The 18,908-nt window shown below is 34.8% G+C and overlaps 1 protein-coding gene across 2 annotated transcripts in view; it reads left to right on the forward strand.

The window, feature by feature from the left end:
• The window catches only part of HELLS (helicase, lymphoid specific), a 33,205-nt gene that overhangs the window by 3,494 nt on the left and 10,803 nt on the right, over nucleotides 1-18,908 (forward strand). Inside the window, exons 3-15 of one of the 2 annotated variants that reach the window (XM_072625693.1) lie at nucleotides 3,137-3,259; nucleotides 4,371-4,427; nucleotides 6,372-6,408; nucleotides 6,495-6,556; nucleotides 6,975-7,016; nucleotides 8,543-8,770; nucleotides 10,344-10,526; nucleotides 11,040-11,183; nucleotides 13,625-13,821; nucleotides 15,891-15,987; nucleotides 16,749-16,910; nucleotides 18,544-18,689; nucleotides 18,769-18,907. In XM_072625693.1, the coding sequence (XP_072481794.1) occupies nucleotides 3,137-3,259; nucleotides 4,371-4,427; nucleotides 6,372-6,408; nucleotides 6,495-6,556; nucleotides 6,975-7,016; nucleotides 8,543-8,770; nucleotides 10,344-10,526; nucleotides 11,040-11,183; nucleotides 13,625-13,821; nucleotides 15,891-15,987; nucleotides 16,749-16,910; nucleotides 18,544-18,689; nucleotides 18,769-18,907 (1,617 nt within the window). Of the gene's footprint in view, nucleotides 1-3,136; nucleotides 3,260-4,370; nucleotides 4,428-6,371; nucleotides 6,409-6,494; nucleotides 6,557-6,974; nucleotides 7,017-8,542; nucleotides 8,771-8,967; nucleotides 8,987-10,343; nucleotides 10,527-11,039; nucleotides 11,184-13,624; nucleotides 13,822-15,890; nucleotides 15,988-16,748; nucleotides 16,911-18,543; nucleotides 18,690-18,768; nucleotide 18,908 lie in introns of those variants that run through there. The other variant, XM_072625694.1, reaches the window with a different exon arrangement.

Raw genomic sequence — 18,908 nt, forward strand, 5'->3', positions numbered from 1 at the left:
GTAGAGACTTCAATTTTTGTCTTTCTATCCTTACCATGTGACATAATGCGTGGCTCTTAGTAGGCACTCAGTAAATGCTTACTTAACATTGGTGCATCATGGTGTGGTAGAAAGATTGATAACTCTGAAATTAGAGGACTTGGTTCAGATCCTGTGAATAATAGTACCTAACCTTCCTGGGCCCCAGATTCCTCATTTTTAAAGTGAAGAGGTAGAACAGATGAGCTCTGAGGTCCTGTGTGGCTCTAGATCTGTGGTACTACTGAAAAGAACATGAATTAACTTAGACTATTAGAGGGGCAAATACTATTTTTTTTAATGGCAGTTATGTGATGAATATAAGGAAATAGAAAATTCCTCCACTCTTCCCTAAATTGGTAAATGTTAGTATTTTATACTCTTTCATCATGCTGTTTTGCTAGCTACCTAGCAATTAGTGCCTCTTTGTGATAGTAACTATAACTCAACATCAAAATGCTTTTTAAATTACAAAATTGTGTTTTATAGATTATGTAATGTATAGAGAGGCAGCATAATATAATAGACAAATGGCTTGGGAGCCAGGACAGCCTGGCTTCAAGTCTCACCTTGAATACATACTGGTTGTGTGACACCAAGATACTCAATTAGCTTACTCTGCTCTGGGCAGCTCTTTTAATAAGTTGCAGGGAATGTGTTCATTTACATTGATAGAGGAAATTTCCTTACCTAAGAGTTTCCTATGCTAAAGAACTAACAGTTCTAACCTTTTTCTCTTACAATTACTGCTTTTTTTTTAATGTTTTATGGGAGATTTTTTGGGGGTGTCTGCACAGTTTAATTTTTTTTAAAACTTAAATCCCGAAGAAAATGGGAATTTCCACATTCATTGTAGAATATAAGGAGGCACTTGTATGTGAAACCATGAATCTGTATTATGTAGAGCTTGTCCTTCCTTTGAAATATCTGATAAATGAGGTGTGCAATTTTCAAAACCATTTTGCTTGTCTGATTTTTTTTCTGATGGTTTCTGATCCATTTCTATCTTCTCGTTCTCATTGGGGAAAAGAAAGCAAAACTCCCGTAACAGGTATGTGTATAATCAGATGAAACAAATTCCTACATTGAAGACGTGCGAAAATGTATGTTTTGTTCTATCTACATCTTATGTCCAAGCACATCTCAACTGTCAGTCAACTGTCAGTACTTGTGAATGTTCATTATTACGTTGATCAGAATTCTTAAATCTTTCAATGTTTTTATTCACATTGGTGTATAAATTGTTCTCCTGGTTCTGTTTGCTTCAGTTTGCATCAGTTCATGTAAGTTTTTGCAGGTTTCTCCAAAATCATCCCTTTCATCATATTTTACCACAATAATATTCCATTCTATTAATAAACCATGGTTATTCTCCAGCTGATAAATGCCCTCTTAGTTTTAAGGTCTTTGACACTAAAAAAAAAAAAAAATAGAACTACTACACTATTTGTTAAAAAGGGTTTTAGTTTTCTTTTCATATTTTAGAAATTCTGTAGTCATCCAGTGGAATTTTCTTTTCCTGTTGGGTTTTGTTGATAATATGCAGACATGCTGATGATGTATTTGGAATAGTGAGCTTGTGTTTCCTAGAGTTAAACGTTGGTCTCTCTAGTTGGACATTTAGGAATGGGTTAATATTTAGACTGGAAATAGAATGGGAAAGGGCCTTCTTTATTAGGGAGTGGAGGAAGGGATATGTTACGAACAAAGGCCTAGAAGTAAGAACGAGTATGTTGTAGTATTTCATCATTCTGAACAGAGTTGAAGATTTATTTAGGGAGTTAATTGGGGGAGGTAAGGCTGGAAGGGAGGATTGGACCCAAATTGAATCATGGTCAGTGATTCATTTTTTTCCCTCTTCGAGTGTGACTACTCTATCTCATGGTAATTTCTGTCTCAGATTAGCTAGTTGACAGAAGTATTTATTCTTTGCTTTTTGTATATTTGCGCCTTGTAACTTCATTTAGATTATAAATAAACAGTAGGCAGGGTTTATGTGTTCTTTGGGGGGTTTTTTTGTGTGTTCACAAGCCTTACAGAAGTATACATACTGTAACATGCATAATTTAGTCAGTAAATGGGGTAGTGGAGAGACTATCAGAACCTCTGTGACTGGACAGTGACTCAACTTTTCTGGCTTCAGTTTCCTCATCTACAAAATGAAAGAGTTGGACTAAATGGTTTTTTAGGTCTCTTCCAATTCTGAATCTTTGGTCCTGTCATCTTATTCCTTGTTTATGGTTATATAACTAGTGTCAGAGACAGAGTGTTTCACCCTATAGATTATCATGTTATTATAGTAGTTATTATAGATTATTATAGTTATCATGATAACTTGTCACAGGATAAGAAAGCAGTAGGACACGCAATAATTTAGACCAAAGTATCTGTGATATGTTTATTCATGTAGATTGCAACTTATTCATACCTTCGTAGTTGGTTTTCATGTGTTGCTAAACCTGAAAAATATTTCCTGCTGACAGACCTTCTGGTGATAAGCCTTTTTGAACATAATTAGGCTAATCCTCAGATGACTGATATCCAGTCCTTTGAATCCTTACTTGAAACAGTTCTTCCTTGAAGTTGTATCTTCCAGAGTTTGTATTTTGCTAGTGTAATCCAGGAAAAGCCTAGGTCACCTCCCACTGGAGGAACAAGCTAGTACAGTATTAAAACCCAGCATTTAATTATATTAATGTACTTAAAAACTGTTTCCTATTCCATAAAAGATATATTTGAGTTTTACCATACCTTCAGAGTTTTTACCCAAAATCATATAACAAATAAAAAAAATTACAAATAGCAAAATAATAAATTTAAAAGTTAATTTAAATGCTTTGTTTTTAAAGAAATTTGAGTTTTAAGTAAGGTACTAGATTTTTTTTTTTAACCCTGGTTCTGAGATATGTCTAAGTAAGCCATATTTGTATTGCTTTGTTGTACTTTGTTGTAAAAGTTGTACAAAGATGGCTTGTATTACTGCTTTGTTTTATTCACGTTATGTAAACATTAAAACATAATATTACTGACTGAATTTTCATAGGGTGTACCATAGAAAAAAATTTATATTTAGGAAAGACATGGAATAATAAGTGAAAAAAATACCTTTTGTTGGTAGGCTCGCATGTCTTGGGATAGAGATTCTAATGAAATTCGCTACAAGAGACTTCAACATTTGCTTGAAAAAAGCAATATATACTCCAAATTTTTGTTGACCAAAATGGAACAGCAACAAATGGAGGTGAGTAATTGGAAATAATTATTGGTAGTTTTTTATCTAAAGATAAAATTTTAAAAATAAACATGCCCTTTATTACTTCAGAAGAATTTTCACCTTCGTGACATAGATTGCAATGCCCCAAACATCTAGATCTTCATGAGTTGACTGTGGCCAGAATTTACCTGCTTATCAATTTTCTGGTCACTTTGAATTTAACCAGGCTAGTCTTCATAAGGAAAGCTACAAGTCACAGTGGATATCGAGTACTGAGCCTGGTGTAAGGAAGACTAATTCCTGAGCTTAAATTTGGCCTCAGACCCTTGCCAGTTGTGTGACTGGGCATACCACTTAACTCATAACGACTTAACATGTGTTCCCTGATCTATAAAATGAACTGGATAAGGAAATAGCAAGTCACTCTAGTGTCCTTTGCTAAGAAAATCCCAAATGTGGTTTATGAAGAGTGACACATGACTGAAAAATGACTGAACAAATCTTCATAAGACAGACACCCTGCCGTTGGATCCATACTTGAGGACTTTCTGGCTTTTGAGAATCTAGGGTTACTTCGACATCTTGGAGGTAGAATTTAGTGAAGGAAATAGGTACATATCTGTGTGATTTATCTTGGGTTTTTGGTTTTTTGTTTTTAAAATATATTCTGAATGTAAAGACATGCTTTACATCTACTTTCTCAGTTTCACTTTGTATTGATGTGAGTTATATAGACAAAAGAAATTATACTTATAAATATTAGGATATAATATACTCCCCAAAACTCACCGTAGTCTTAACCATAAAAAGTTTAGTAATATTATTAAAAAAAAAAAATAGGATTCAGGAACAGGAGTCTTGGCCTTTTGTCAAGAGCAAAGACCTACACTTAACACTAAATAAAGAAACATTATTATGGTGTGGTGGGCAGAATACTGGATTAATGTGAAGTCAGATTTGTCTTTGCTTCTTGGCTCTTCCTATTTGACCTGGAGCAAGTTACTGGTTCCTTGTTTGCAAAATGAAAGGTTTGGACTGCATGATCTTTAAAGTACCTCCCTTTTAGGACTATGATTCTCTAAATCAAGAAGTCATTAAATGTATGTGCTTTTAAGGACCCTAAGATATCTCTTCTCAGGAACAGAAGAGGAAAGAGAAATTGGAGCGAAAAAAGGAAGCTTTAAAAGTCTCAAAGGTAATCTGTTAAATCAGATTTTTTAAAGTAGTACATTACGTCTTGAAGAAGTTTCTGATTCTAATGTTGACAGAAAATTAGCCTCAGTGAAATGTGTAATATTGCCTTAAAACTTTTTTTGTCCTTGTATTATTGTAACAGTGTTTCTGTTTTTTACATGTTGCTCATATTTAATTTGCATTTTGAGGGGAATATAGTAAATGCTCATAAACATTAGGACTGAATCCATTTAATGTAATATGAGAAAGTTAACTATTTCCGTAAAGGAAAGCAGGCTGCATTGGTTTTTCCTGAAATCTTTGTCTCCAGCAAGTCTTCCTTGAGACCATTTGTGTTATATTTCCATCCATAGCCCGGAGTCTAGAAATTGTGATGGTTAGCATTTTGTTAAAGCTGTTACCCAATTTTTCAGTTACATACTGAAGGCAAGTAATACTATACCAGAAAAAGTAGCCATTTCTAGGATAGATCTTTGTGACTGCTCTTGAAATTTCAAATGTTGTCATTTCCTACTTTCAGTAAAATGAAGCATGTGAAAAACATACATGCATATGTTTTCTGTTGACTTGGATGAGACCACAAAAACTAAGGTGTAGGTTTCTATTAGGTGGGGTGCTGAAATATGTAAAAGTAAGAAGTAAGACTTTTTAATCTTTTCTGATACTGGAGAATTTGGTGTCTGTTTAGTATAATTAAACCTAGGTTAAAGGCTGGGTAGTCTCCTTTTTAGGTAAATTTGTCCTGATGGTTTCTTCATTTTGAGACATCTTGCCTTTCTCTCCTTCCATTTTCCAATAAAACTGGTTAAAAGTGATCTTATTTGGTTTAATTGCTACTAACATGAGTCACCACCATCACTGGTTAACTTACACCAGTGTCTCGGAGTTTAGTCATCAATATTCACCCCATAGGTTTCTCTTGTAACCCATTCTTCATTTTCCAACTCTTTGTAATTTAAATTTCCCAGTTTACACATACACACACGTGCATGTACACACACAAAACTGTCAAATTGCACTTGCCCATTTGTCCCATGCTGTCTTTTCCCACTCCACCTTTTTTTATTGCTTGTCTAAGTCCTTTGCTTTTATAAATTTTAAGCTTCCTTTTTCCCCTCTTTTCCTCCCTTCTTTCCTTTGTTCCTTCCCTCCCTTCCTCTTTCCCATCTCATGTTTTTTACTTGCATGTTGTCTATTTTTGGTGTGTTGCCCTTTATTCTCTTTTGAAAAATAACTCCTATTCTTCAAGTAGTTCTTTTTCCTCCTCCCCACAGCCTAAATCTTTCTCTTTTTTGTCCTTTCTTTCCATGCCTTGACATTTTTTTTCAAGTTCCCCAGAGAATTTGTGAAGCACGTCTAGTTCCCTCAATTCCATTATCCTAGAAAGATCTTACTTCTAAGGGTGAAGACTTCAAAAGAGATTGTGAAGCCATGCTGTCTATCTTATCTTTCCCTCTGTCCCACTCCTGGACTTCATGAAATATTCTTCTATAAGGATGAGCAACAAAATTTTAAAGTGGTACCCCCCTACTCAAGAGAGATAGAGAAAGTACAAGGTGATGGATAGCACCAAAGAACTGTAAGGGAAGAATAGTTACATATGTAAATGCCTAAATTGCGTTGGCAAGAGACATTTATCTTGAAGTAAATGGATTACTTCCCAACCGGCAGGCACATAGCATAATTACCAAGAATGTTTACACGTTGGCATAATCTGTAATACTGAATATGATCTGTTTCTTCGCTCTTTCGACTAGCTGCTATAAGCCACAGGGATGATGGATTTTTTTTTTTTTAGTTGCCAGTATTCTTGTAGCTAATGTTTTTGAAATTTGTAATTGGCTATACTTTCTTCAATTTCCAAGTAAATGAAGAATTTAATTCATTTGTCATAAGATTAAGGATTTTAGAAAAAAGCTTAATGTTGTAAATATTTACTCTGTAGGGGAAAAAGTCAACTGATGCAAGTGAAGAAAAACCAGGTAAATTTTTTTGTCCTAATTTTTGAAGGTTATATTTTCTTTTAGAGTTTGTCAAATCTATGCTTACCTATTGTTTATTTTTGTAGTTATGAAAAAGAAAAGAGGAAGAGAAGAAGAGTATAATATTTCTGAAGTCATGTCAAAAGAGGTAAAGAAAGCATAAACCATAATCTCCAAATCCAGGCATTTAGAAATACTGTGTGAGTAGTTTTTGCATCAAGCATTTAGCTAGTCAGGTTGTTCTTGTGTCTTTCTATTCCTATTTCTGCCTCTAACCTTTTGCTCATTCCCCTTATCCAACTCTGTAATCTTGTTCAGCCCAACTCAAGTCTATCTTCTTCTTTAACTCAAGTACATAGTTTGTACTTTATTTTAGAATTCTTTTAACACTTAAAGTTGTTCCCTACAGTTTACCACTTTTTCATATGTATTACATCTTTTACATCTCAGTACTCAGTATGTACTAGGAGCTCAATAAAAATGCATGTTTTATTGATTTAACATGATAGATGAAAAAATTTTATTAAAATGTTTTTAATTTCACCTTTTTCTCCTTCATTTTTAAGGAAATTTTGTCAGTGGCTAAAAAGAAGAAAGAAGACAATTGGGTAGGTGATTTACAGTAATAAAGCCAAATTTGAACTCTGTATTTGTTTCCCTGAGCACTAGCTGAATGTACCTAATCCTTGATCAGTTCTTTTTGCCTTTCTCACATAACCAGCTCAGTCTCTTCCCCTAATTCTTGTCATTTTTCAACTATCCATTCATTTATTCCTTCCCATTAGCATCATATATTTTCTGCCATCTCACAACCAGCCTTCACCGTCTTTCCAGTCAACTGTGCTTTATGCATTATACATTACTCCCTTCAATACTATAGTGATTCAAGCTGACTTTCTTGGCATTTCTTACCCACTACATCTGTCCCATATCTGGAAGGTACTCTCTTGTCACCAGTCTCTTGAACCTCCAGCTTCTTTAAAGGCACAGCTCAAATGCCAGCACCTCTTTGAGCACCTTACTGGCATACTCTTACTCCAAGTGGTTTTTCCTATTCCTCTACTAAAAGAATTAACTGTATTTTTTTTGTATAAAAAGTGCTTATTGATTGATTGGTCTTCACCTGTTCTTTTAGTATATTTGTATTCATGTTTTGGTATGTGAATTTAGGTTTAGGTTATATATGTGAGATTTGTCTATGTTAGTATGATGACTGGTACATTTTTATGGCATAGATCTGTACATTTACATATACCGTGAGAGTAGTTTTTACACTAAGGTTTTAGTTTCTTGAACCTTGACTTATTTCACAGAACTAACTTTGAATGTTTGGCTCTTCCTGAAAAGGTATAATCTTATTTTTTCCCCTTTTTTTGTATATTTTGGATGCATTTGGATTCCCAAATTTCTAGCCATTTGCTTCTGTTACATCAGCCCTAAACCTTGCTGACTTCTCTTTAGAAGATTTTAAGTAACCACAACAAATATAGTTCAGAGGAAATTGCTGGATGTAAGCCTTGTGGTAAATGGGTGGTCCTTTGTAACAAACTATCAGTAAAAAAGTTGAGCTTTTAGACTTTGAGAACATGGATATTTTATCTTAATTTGAAGTTTCCCTTAATGTCTAACACAATACTGTCCCTATAATAGGTGTTTGATAGAGTTTCTTCTACTCCTCAAATTGCATTCAGATGAAAATTCTTTCTAAGAGCTAGAATCTCTTTCGTTTTGGCAGAAGATGATGAATCATGACTGAAAAGGGTTTTTTGAGGAGTTTAGGAAATAGCCTTCCAGGAAAGGTATTATAAGAGCAAGATGACTTTGTTGAGGTTGGAATATGAGAAGGGAAAACTCTTAACAAAAGTTTTTTTTATATGCCTGGTTAGGAGTGGGAGGATGACTAAAAGAATACAGAATTAGAAAGTTTTATAATTGCATTCCAGAGAAGTTTGGGGGCCAAACATCTCCAGGGATTTACCCAAAGTTTTAGTCTGTTTCCCATACTATATTGTACAATTGAATGTTTACAGATCTCGGGAAGTTTATTAGATTGACCAGATGATCTGTTAAATAACCAAGACTGAAGTCAGTATTGTGAGCTTGAATTTCTAATGATATTTTTTTTCTCTTATAGGATGAAAGCTCTTCTTCCATACAGCTTTCTGTAGAAGATCTTCAGAAGAGTAGTGATACAAATAGTGTTATTAAAGATAGATTATCTCAAGTTGTTCGGCATAATGCTAAATACTTTCTAGACCCAGTAAGGAAATGTAATGGCCAGGCAGTACCCTTTCAACAACCAAAGCACTTCACAGGAGGAATAATGCGGTGGTACCAAGTAGAAGGCATGGAGTGGCTTAGGGTAGGAATTATTGCTTTAATAAAAGTTCATTTAAAGGTTTATTTTTCATTATCCACTGTAATTCTGTCTGTAGTGAATCTTTGTAAAATGGAGAAGATTAATTTGTCACCTAATTTTAACTATTTTGTAAGTTTATGTTTTTGGCTAGGTGATTTTCAAGTATACCATATGACACTCCCTCTTGACAGAGATCCTAGATTTCACAGGTTCTGAAAGGTACATTCAGTTTTCAATTAAAGCCTCATATGGTTTCAGTCTGGGTTTGTTTTTTTTAATTTATAAAGTTCGGTCAAAAATCAATAGATATGGTGGACAATTTGTTACAGTAATCTTCTGGATCAGGTAGCAACCATAGAATTTTTATCATGAAGATTATCTAGGCCATGCTTTTCATTTTACAGATAGAGAAACAGGCTCAGAGAGACTCTGACTTACCCAGATCACATAGCTCTTTAGAGGCAGTTAGGAAAAGAATTCAGGTTTCACCGTCCTTGTTCCTCTCAGTCATGCATCTCACTGTTTGAGGTCCATTTCACTGGAACTAACGCAAGATTAGGATCAGATTCCTCAAGCACACCAATTCTGTAGTGAATGGAGTATTGTATTTCCAGTCAAGAGGACAACCTGTATTAAAATTTAGGCTCTCCGTTTAACTGACCTTTAACTGACCTATGTACCAAGCCACATAATTTTTGGCCTTTAGTTTCCCTGTTTGCTAAATGATAAGATGGGTCTAGATGAACTTTTAAGATTTGTTCTATTTCTTAAATCAGTGACTTCCAGCCTAGTTCCTGGGATTGTAGATGTGGCCAGGTAGGAAGTCTCTTTTCCTAATTATTACAAGTTCCTTTTGTAAGACAATTGCCAAAAAAAAAAAAAGTCCTACATATTCAAAAGCTGAAATCATGTGTAATCTAATAGTTTATCAGGATGGTTGGGATCAGTTAGTTGTTCTTCAAGATGAGCCTGGGCAGCTGTGCTCATACCATGTCTCCCTCCTAATAGCTTACTTTAGCTGCCACCTTGTACCTTTCCCTTCAACTCCATGAACACACAGTATCACCTCTTTGAATGAACCTTTCAGAATATGTAGTCCCAGTTATTGAATTTTACAGAAAAGGGAACTGAGTCTTGGAGGTGCTATTGATTTGCCTAAGGTCAAAAGGTAGGTAGTGGCAGAACTGGGACTAGAGTCCTTATTCCCTCTTATTTACTAGTCCATTGCTCTTTCTAGTACATTATATTATTTCTTCTTACTCGTATTTCTAACCATTGTTAAAGCATTTCTTCAATTTAAAATTTTAATATCTGTTTTTAGAGATTTAAAGTTTATAAAGTTTTCTGATCTTTTGAGATTTTTCTCATTTGCACTTTGGAATCATGCAGTGGATTTGTGACCTAGAAATTATTTAAACACTTAGAAAGTCAGGATTATTTAAACAACTTTTAGTATTTCATTTATAATCTTAGTGATATATTCTTAAACTAATGCTACCATGAAATTCTCATGAAGAGCACAGATTTGATGTTTCCAGATTTAATTACAATTTTTTTCTTTTTTTGGTTTATGCAGATGCTTTGGGAAAATGGTATTAATGGCATTTTAGCAGATGAAATGGGATTAGGAAAGACTGTCCAATGCATTGCTACAATTGCATTGATGGTTGAGAGAGGAGTACCTGGACCATTCCTTGTTTGTGGTCCTTTGTCTACACTTCCTAACTGGATGGCTGAATTCAAAAGATTTACACCACAGGTAAGAATTCTTTCCTTACACTTTGATGAACCAGTGTTCTCATTAATGTACAGTCTTCAAGTACCATTATATATCAAAGTTCCTCCAGAGCTTCTCATCCAGCTTTTTGTTACATATTTCCATAAATTTGCATTAGAGGATTTACCCAACATACTCCAGGCCTGCTTCTGGCTCTTTCTAGTATTTTGAGGGTACTAATGTATCAGTACTTCATTCATTCTCTCTATGTGATCATCCTACCCACTTTTCCATTCACACTTGTATTTGATACTTTTTAAAAAAGACATTTCAGGTACATAAGTTATCAATGGCAATATAGCATGTAGCCATATGTTCAGCATGTATTATTACTATTGGGCATTTGAAATTGAATGTCCCTTAGGCGCCTCAAACTCAGCATATCTAAAACAGAATCCTTTCTGCCCCAAACATCCCTCTTCTCAGTGACCCTGTTTCTTTCCCCAAATCTATTTAAATTTGTTAGGTTTATCATAAATAATGTTATCATTCTAGATTCCAATTATGTTGTATCATGGAGATCAACAAGAACGTCGAAAATTGGCTCAAAAAATTCATAAACGTGAAGGGACATTGCAGATACATCCTGTGGTAATTACATCCTTTGAAATAGCAATGAGAGACAGAAATGCTCTACAGGTACACAAATCAGCTTCCTATAACTCCAGATAGACTTGTTTATTGTAATCTGTGCAATATGCTATCCTATGTATTTTATAGAACCACTTTTAGTTGACTGTGGACTTGGAATTGTTTTTCTAGATATTTTACATAATTCTCCTCACCTCCTACTCCCCAGCCCCCAATTCATCTGAAACACTTGTTCAGTTCTGTTTGTGACAATTGGCATGCATGTATTTGTAAAGAAAACTGATTGAGGCTTTTAGTCTCTCAAAATAGAACAGATTGAAAGTTAGCAATTATAGCCATGCCTTTTTAGCGTCATTTGTATTGTGATCTAACAAGTCATTGGTGTCACGCTAAAATATGTTTGAGGTCTGTTCTGTGACATTTTCACTTTTATTGAGTTTATCCAGCCCACTTTAATATAATTCAGACTTCTCTTGAAGTTTATCCTGTTCTGCTTGTTCATATGAACAGGATGGTTAAGAATAAAGCTACACATAAGCAGGAGTGTAATAGGAGATTCCAGGGAGTTCTAACGAATCAATTCATGACCCCTTTTTTCTGACATGTTTGATTCTACTTTTGTAAATTATCTCCCACAGTGACAAAGCTGCTATACTCTTTGCTGGTAAAAGGAAGCAAGAGAATAGGAAAAGCGAGTCTTTTCCCTGTTTATTAATTGCTCCTTCTCTCTCTTGAACACTGTAATCTTTCTCTTTTCTTCCCACCTTCTCCACTATGTTTTTGTATTATCTGGTTTCTTTTCTTTTCAGCTGTGCTACTGTATTGTTTTTTATTTTCAGATTCTTGCTAGTGGCTCTTTAATTTCTGGTTTTACTATTTGGAAATAGGATCTGAAAGGTCTTGAATAGTGATTTTATCCTAAGTATTGTTAGAGAGGGTAATAAAATAAAGAGTGACCAGGTAGGGGATTTTTAGCCATTATTTTCTATAGGGAGTCATATTTTTAGGGTTATTTGCAGAAGTTTAGGTGAAGGATTTAAAATGGATTTTAAGAAGTTATAGGACCATAGAGTTAGAGTAGAAAGGACCTTCCAGGCTTTTTTATCCACCTTCTCATTTTATACAAGAGGTGATTGAGGTTTAGAGGGGTTGAGTGAACTTGCCTAAAGCTTACCCTGGAAGGGACAGAGGAAGGATTTGAGTGATAGTCCTTGAACTTTACATCCACTGATATCCCTACAGTACTGAGCTGCCTTTATGCAGAGACATGAGACAGTGAAAGTGTACTGGGGCCTGGAATGACCCCAGGGAAAAGGCTAGTGAAAACATAGGAAGATAGGCCACATTGCATCCTCCCTAGCGAATTCCAGCTGTGTCCCCATCTCATCCAGCACTTCCTCACATTACATTTTATACAACTGTCCAGGTGGCCACTCAGGTAGGCTGTAATCAGTCACCCCAGGCATCCAGAGCAGCTCTAGAGGTGAGTTTCAGTCTCTGAAGAGTACCCACCTTTCCTTTAGTGCTCCCTCTCCCTGAGTCACCACAGCAGGGGCTCTTCCATCCGAGCTAGTGGACATGGCCTTTCAGTACCTTTCACATCCTCCCCTCTCCCCTGGCGAATATATGTGTTTTTTTTATTCATCAGTTAGAAAGTGGGAGTAGTGCAGGATGGGCCAGCATTGATAAGTTGCTCTTTTCTTTCCCCAAAGTCCAGCTCTCTTCTGAACCTTCCATGTTTCTGTGAAGGACAATTTCCTCCTTCCAGTCTCCTATGATTTGTCTCTTTTTCCTTGATTTCTTAATCACTTGAAACTATACTCCTCGGTACTCTGTGACAGCTGCCAAAAGAATTTTTGTAAAGTGCAGGTCTGGACTAATCACTTGACTGCATGATAAATTCCAGTGCTTCCCTATTGACTGTAGATTTAAATATTATTTAATATTTATGTCATTCTTTTAAAAATTTCTCTTTTCTGTGTAAGTTTATAGTTAGTAATTATTAGTGCTTTCAACTGTTTATATAATTACATAAATCCAGTGCTTAGCATGGTGCCTGACATAGTAAGCACTTCCTACAAGCTTATGGATTGATTAAATGCATCTGTATTGGGATGCATGTTGCAGAGTTTTTTTTTTTTTTTACTGATGGGAGTTACCTAAGTAAAACTCAGGGATCACAGGTAAAGTAGTTAGGAAGACCTGGTAGGGTTCTAGTCCTCTTTATATTCTCTGGCCATGTGATTCTGGACTAGTTAGTTACTTAACCCTGAGTCCTTTAATCTTCTCTTTAAGAAAAGAAGTTGCATATTAGCTTCTAGATCTGTATTGGTATTGAGAAATCCCTAAATAGTTACTTAGTGTAGAAATGTTAGCGTGTACTTATTCACTAATTTCTAATACTTTAGGGATGGGAATGTCATACTTAACATTTGCTTTATTTACATGATACTCTTGAAATCATTTTTCTCTTCCAATTAATTTTCTAGCATTGCTACTGGAAATATTTAATAGTAGATGAAGGACATAGGATTAAGAACATGAATTGTCGTCTGATCCGGGAATTAAAACGATTCAATGCAGACAACAAACTTCTATTGACTGGTACACCCTTGCAGAACAATTTAGCAGAGCTTTGGTCATTACTAAATTTTTTGTTGCCAGATGTTTTTGATGACTTGAAAAGGTAGGCTGGAATAGTTGCTTTTTTCCCTGCTTAGAAAAAAATCTAACTTAAAACTCGATGACTCTGACCTATTTCTTTCTGGGTAATGGAATACTAAGAGTTTTCCAACCTATTATTATTATAACTATATGTGATAATGTATTGACACACCACATTTTGACACAAATGTACTCTTAAAAAAGTAAAGAAAAGATAGCTTTTAAAATATTTAGATCTTTAGAAAGATTTGATCAGGCCAAAAATATGTTACTAGTTTATTATTTCTCAGAATTTGAAATATAAGAGATTATGGTCAAAGTCAGGTCAGAAAAGACCTGAGTTCAGATCCAGCATTAGACACTAACTATGTGACCGTGGGCACATGATTGCTTAATATCTGTTCTCAGTTTCCTTGACTGTAAAGTGGAGATAATAATAGCACCTCCCTTACAGGGTTGTTGTGAGGATCTGTGAAGCATGGTGCCTGGCTCCTAGAAGGTGCTTCCTAAGTGCTTGTTTTCCTCCCCTCTTGTGGTCATGCAGAATATCAAAGAAAGCCTCATGTGTTATCTTTCTTTAGAATCGCTGTGCATATTAAGTTCATAAAAGGTCCAAGGTCAGAATTATTGGTTATAGCTTATTTGAGGATCTGAAAGGGATCTTATAGAAAATACCAGGGTAAGACATGTAGCAGATGTTTGGCAGTGTCTAGACTACTTTATTACAGCTGTGTAGAAAAACTAAAAACTAGGTCACAGCTGTCTGATTGTCTGATGGGCGTCAGGACCAACAGTCTAATAAACAGTAAATATCCCAACAGTAATATTTACGTAGTGCTTTAAGGTGTGAAAAGTACTTTACACTCATGTTTTCATTTCATCCTTACGTCCTGTGAGATAGGTGCTATTATTTCCCCCACTTTAGAGCTTAGGAAACATAGTTTGACAAAGGTTAAATGACAACTAGGATTAAACAGCAGGATATACATATGAGGCTGTTTGGAATTCAGGTTTTTCTGACTCCTTATTTCAAAGATCTTTAAAATTCATGATGCTGTTTTAGGATTGATAATAGGTAAGTGGTAGTTTTCCTGTTTTAGAGAAGAATAGAAGCATTAAGAGGTTACGTGACTTATTTTTGGTTACATGGCTGGTTAGTGGCAGGACCAGTATTAGAATTCTGTCCTTTTTACTCTTAATCTCTTTCCATGAGAAAATTGTGTTTGTTCTTTATACCATGAAAATCCAAATGCAAAATGTTGAAGGCAAGTTTGGCCGAACTCAGGGTGGTAAGGCATAGATAGGGAACATTTCAGCCAAGAGAAATTAATACCAGTGAATACAAGTGAATAAAATATTAGTGAATAGCTATAAAACTGTCCATTGAGTATTATATATTTATGAAGCCTACATGCTTAGAGAAGAATAGAGTTAGATGATTTTGGAGTGTGTCCTTAAATGTGTACATCCTAATTAACTTCAGAAAACATTCAGATGCAATTTAGTACATGATGTGATTTAATACTATTTTTCCTGCTTAGTGATAGATACAACATAGATTATTTTTTTGAAAACCTGAGTGCTCAAAACTATGCTGGTAATCTAGTAATAAATAATATTGTATGTTTGGAAAGGAGTATAGCTATTTCTGTAAATTGAATTATATTCTATATAGCTTGGTATGTAAATACTTAGTGTCTTAGTGCTTTTTTCTTTTTTTTTAAGAAGCAACCTTCCATAATTTTGTCTTTTTTGAAAGTTCAGATTTTTTTGTTTCTGAAAGGCATACATATATTATGGTATTACTGTATTTATTTGTCTTGTAATTAATTAAATGTAAGCTGTGTAAGGGATAACTGGAATATACTTTTAAGGACCTTATTCTTTGGTTTTGAACCTAGGAAGTAGATTATCTTGTTGCCTTTGGCAAAAAATTCCATCACCTGGTGATTATGCTATATGTATCCTATGACAGAATAAAGCAAAAAATAGTTAACATATATAAAAGTTACATAGAGAAACATTTTTCAACTTGGCATGTTATTTATTTAATGAATTGAGTAATTTAAGATTTTATTTTTCTCCCTCTAGCTTTGAATCCTGGTTTGACATAAATAGTCTTACAGAAATTGCTGAGGACATTGTTGCTAAAGAAAGGGAACAGAATGTTTTACATATGCTTCACCAGGTTTTCATTCTTTTTTGTTTGTCATATATACTTTTTTTGTGATATGTACTTAATAAACTGTTAGAATCATAGAGTTAAAAAGCAGTGATTAATTAGATCTGGTAGGGGCAAGGTGGAGAGGTAGGTAGATGTAGTTTCCTGAGTGGGTGGCCTTTGTATTGGGCTTTTAAGCAGATTGAGTGAAGGTGGGAAGCAAAGGCATTCTCGAAATAAGGAGCAACCTAAGATAATTCATGAAGGTGGGATGATACAGTGTATATTTTAGCGATTTGGGAGGAGGTGAATATTCATTGAATTGTTCATTTTTGTAGAATGTAGTAAACGTGTGCGTGTGTGTGTGTGTGTGTGTGTGTGTGTGTGTTTAGATTGACATAAAATTTGCAACATAGGGTTGTGCTGAATTTTAGAGATGCTTCAATACCACGCAAAACAGTTTTAACTTGGGCAGGAGTGAGCAACCGCTGAAGATTTTCATACAGAGAATTAATATAACTAAGTGTACAGAAAGGAAAGATTGCTACAACAGAGGGCAGAAAGACGAATTGCAGGGTGGGAGACAGTATTATGTATTATTTAGTATAATTACTAAATAAAAGTTAATTGTCAGTAAGTACCAGTGGTTGAGAGATTGGGAAAGGGGTTTGTCAGAACTGGATTGGTCTGAGACTAGCATTTCAGAGATAAAAGAAAAAGGGGGACTGTACTATATAGTTCAGTGGAATGGTTCATCTTGTTTGCTTGTTCCTTTGTTATTTTTCTAGATTCTAACCCCTTTCTTACTGAGAAGACTAAAATCTGATGTTGCTCTTGAGGTTCCTCCTAAACGAGAAGTGGTAGTATATGCACCTCTTTCAAAGAAACAAGAAACCTTCTATACAGCAATTGTGAACCGTACCATTTCAAAAATGTTTGGATGCAGTAAGGTATTTATTGAAATGGAATTTATATTTGTTTTTATTGATCCCTTGTTTCATTCGTGTCTGACTCTATGACCCTATTTGAGTTTTTCTTGACAAAGATACTGGAGTTTGCCATTTCCTTTTCCAGTTCATTTTATAGATCAGCAAACTTGAAGCACACAGCACTAAGTGACTTGCCCAGGGTCACACAGCTAGTAAGTGTCTGAGGTCAGATTTGAACTGAGATCTTCCTGACTCTTAGGCCTGGTGCTCTGTCTGTTGTGCCACCATTCACGTAATAGTATGTATAATATCTAAAATAGAGGGACTGTAATTATAAATATCATCTTAGGGATGTATATTTTAAATGAATCTGAAACTGGAGACAGAAAATTCCATGCTTGAAGTGAATGAGTCTGTTGTTGCTCATGAACCTATCATCTTAGAGTCAGAGGACCTCAGAGCTCATCTAACCCAGCCTTCTTCCACCACCAACTTCCCACCTCCCCCAGCATACTTTTTTTATTAAAAAGAAATAAGTCAAAGAAGTTCAATGACATACTTAATCAGCTTAGGTAGTAAATGTTAGAGGCAGGATGGGAATCCAGGTCCTCTGAACTAGAGTTTTTTCTGCTACCATTAATTTTATTCCTGTGGAGTGAACATAAGTAGGAGACATATAGAAGTTGTTTTGTTTTCCTTTATTTTTTTCTTGCTCTTTGTATCCTTTAGCAAACTGAGCATGTCATATTTGCTGATCTCCTTCAAGAGAAAGCTTCGAAGCTGTTGTTAATTATACAAAGTACTCTTTAAACTCTACCACTTTCCCTCTAAAAGAGCTGTATAGAAAGTTACTCAGTGAAGTAATATGAAGCAAAATTCTGAACTTTACTACATATGTTTTGCTGTCATATATTATCTAACTTGATCCTCAACATCTGTAGTAATCTAGGATAGGTGTAATCATTGTTTTGTAATTGCAGAAGCAGGTTTTGAGAGGTTAATTACATGTCTGGCACTGTGTAGCTAGTTAATGACATCACAGGCGCTTGTCTAAGAACTCCTGACTTTCAATTTCATGTTACACAGTATAAATCTTTAATCCTGTAGCAAAAAATAATAGCATCAAAAAGAGTCTGTTAATAACAGTCCCAGTTTATTTATCTTTAAAGTGGGATACTAAGAGCATCTACCTGATAGAGGGGCACAAATGAGGTAATGTAGGTAAAATGTTTTGCAAATCTTAAAAACACTACAGGAATTTGAGTTATTTCTGTCACTGAGTTGTGAGATTCATTTGTGCAAGGGCCTATTAGCCAAGTTGTTTAGAGTGAAATTGAATGGAAATTCATCCATTTTCAATTCTCTTTTGCTCCTTTCTATGTTCTTTATTCTTGGATGTGATTACCACAATAGGATTAAATATATTTACTCAAGGACATTGAGTCTTTACAAGTTACCCATAAATCATTTATAGTTTAGTGCCATATAGTCAGTGGTTACTCATTAAATATTAAATAATACCTAAAGACAAAAAAATAGTGAAAAGGTGTCCTTTTCAAAAAAGCCTGTGATTTGAGAAGTTTACATATGATAATATATTTTTGGGGAAAAATAGAAATATTTTCTCATGCAAGTATTTCTTGATATCTTATAGAAAGAAACTATTGAGCTGAGTACCACAGGAAGACCAAAGCGCCGAAGCAGAAAATTGATTAATTATAGTACATTTGAGGATGATAATATGCCTGATGAATTAGAAAAATTAATCAGTCAAATGCAACCAGAAATGGAATCACAGAGGTATGTATTTAAAGAAGTATCTTTATGCCAGAGTACTTTCAATGTCTGCTGTGTGTTCATATCTTTGTACTTTTCCTAGACCTGTGGTAGAAATGAGTATTCCTATAGAATCAGAAGTTAACCTAAAGCTACAAAACATTATGATGCTTCTTCGCAAATGTTGTAACCACCCATACCTTATTGAGTACCCTCTAGATCCTGTCACACAAGAATTTCAGG

Source organism: Notamacropus eugenii, chromosome 1 (assembly GCF_028372415.1).
Source record: "Notamacropus eugenii isolate mMacEug1 chromosome 1, mMacEug1.pri_v2, whole genome shotgun sequence".
NCBI classification, from domain to species: domain Eukaryota; kingdom Metazoa; phylum Chordata; class Mammalia; order Diprotodontia; family Macropodidae; genus Notamacropus; species Notamacropus eugenii.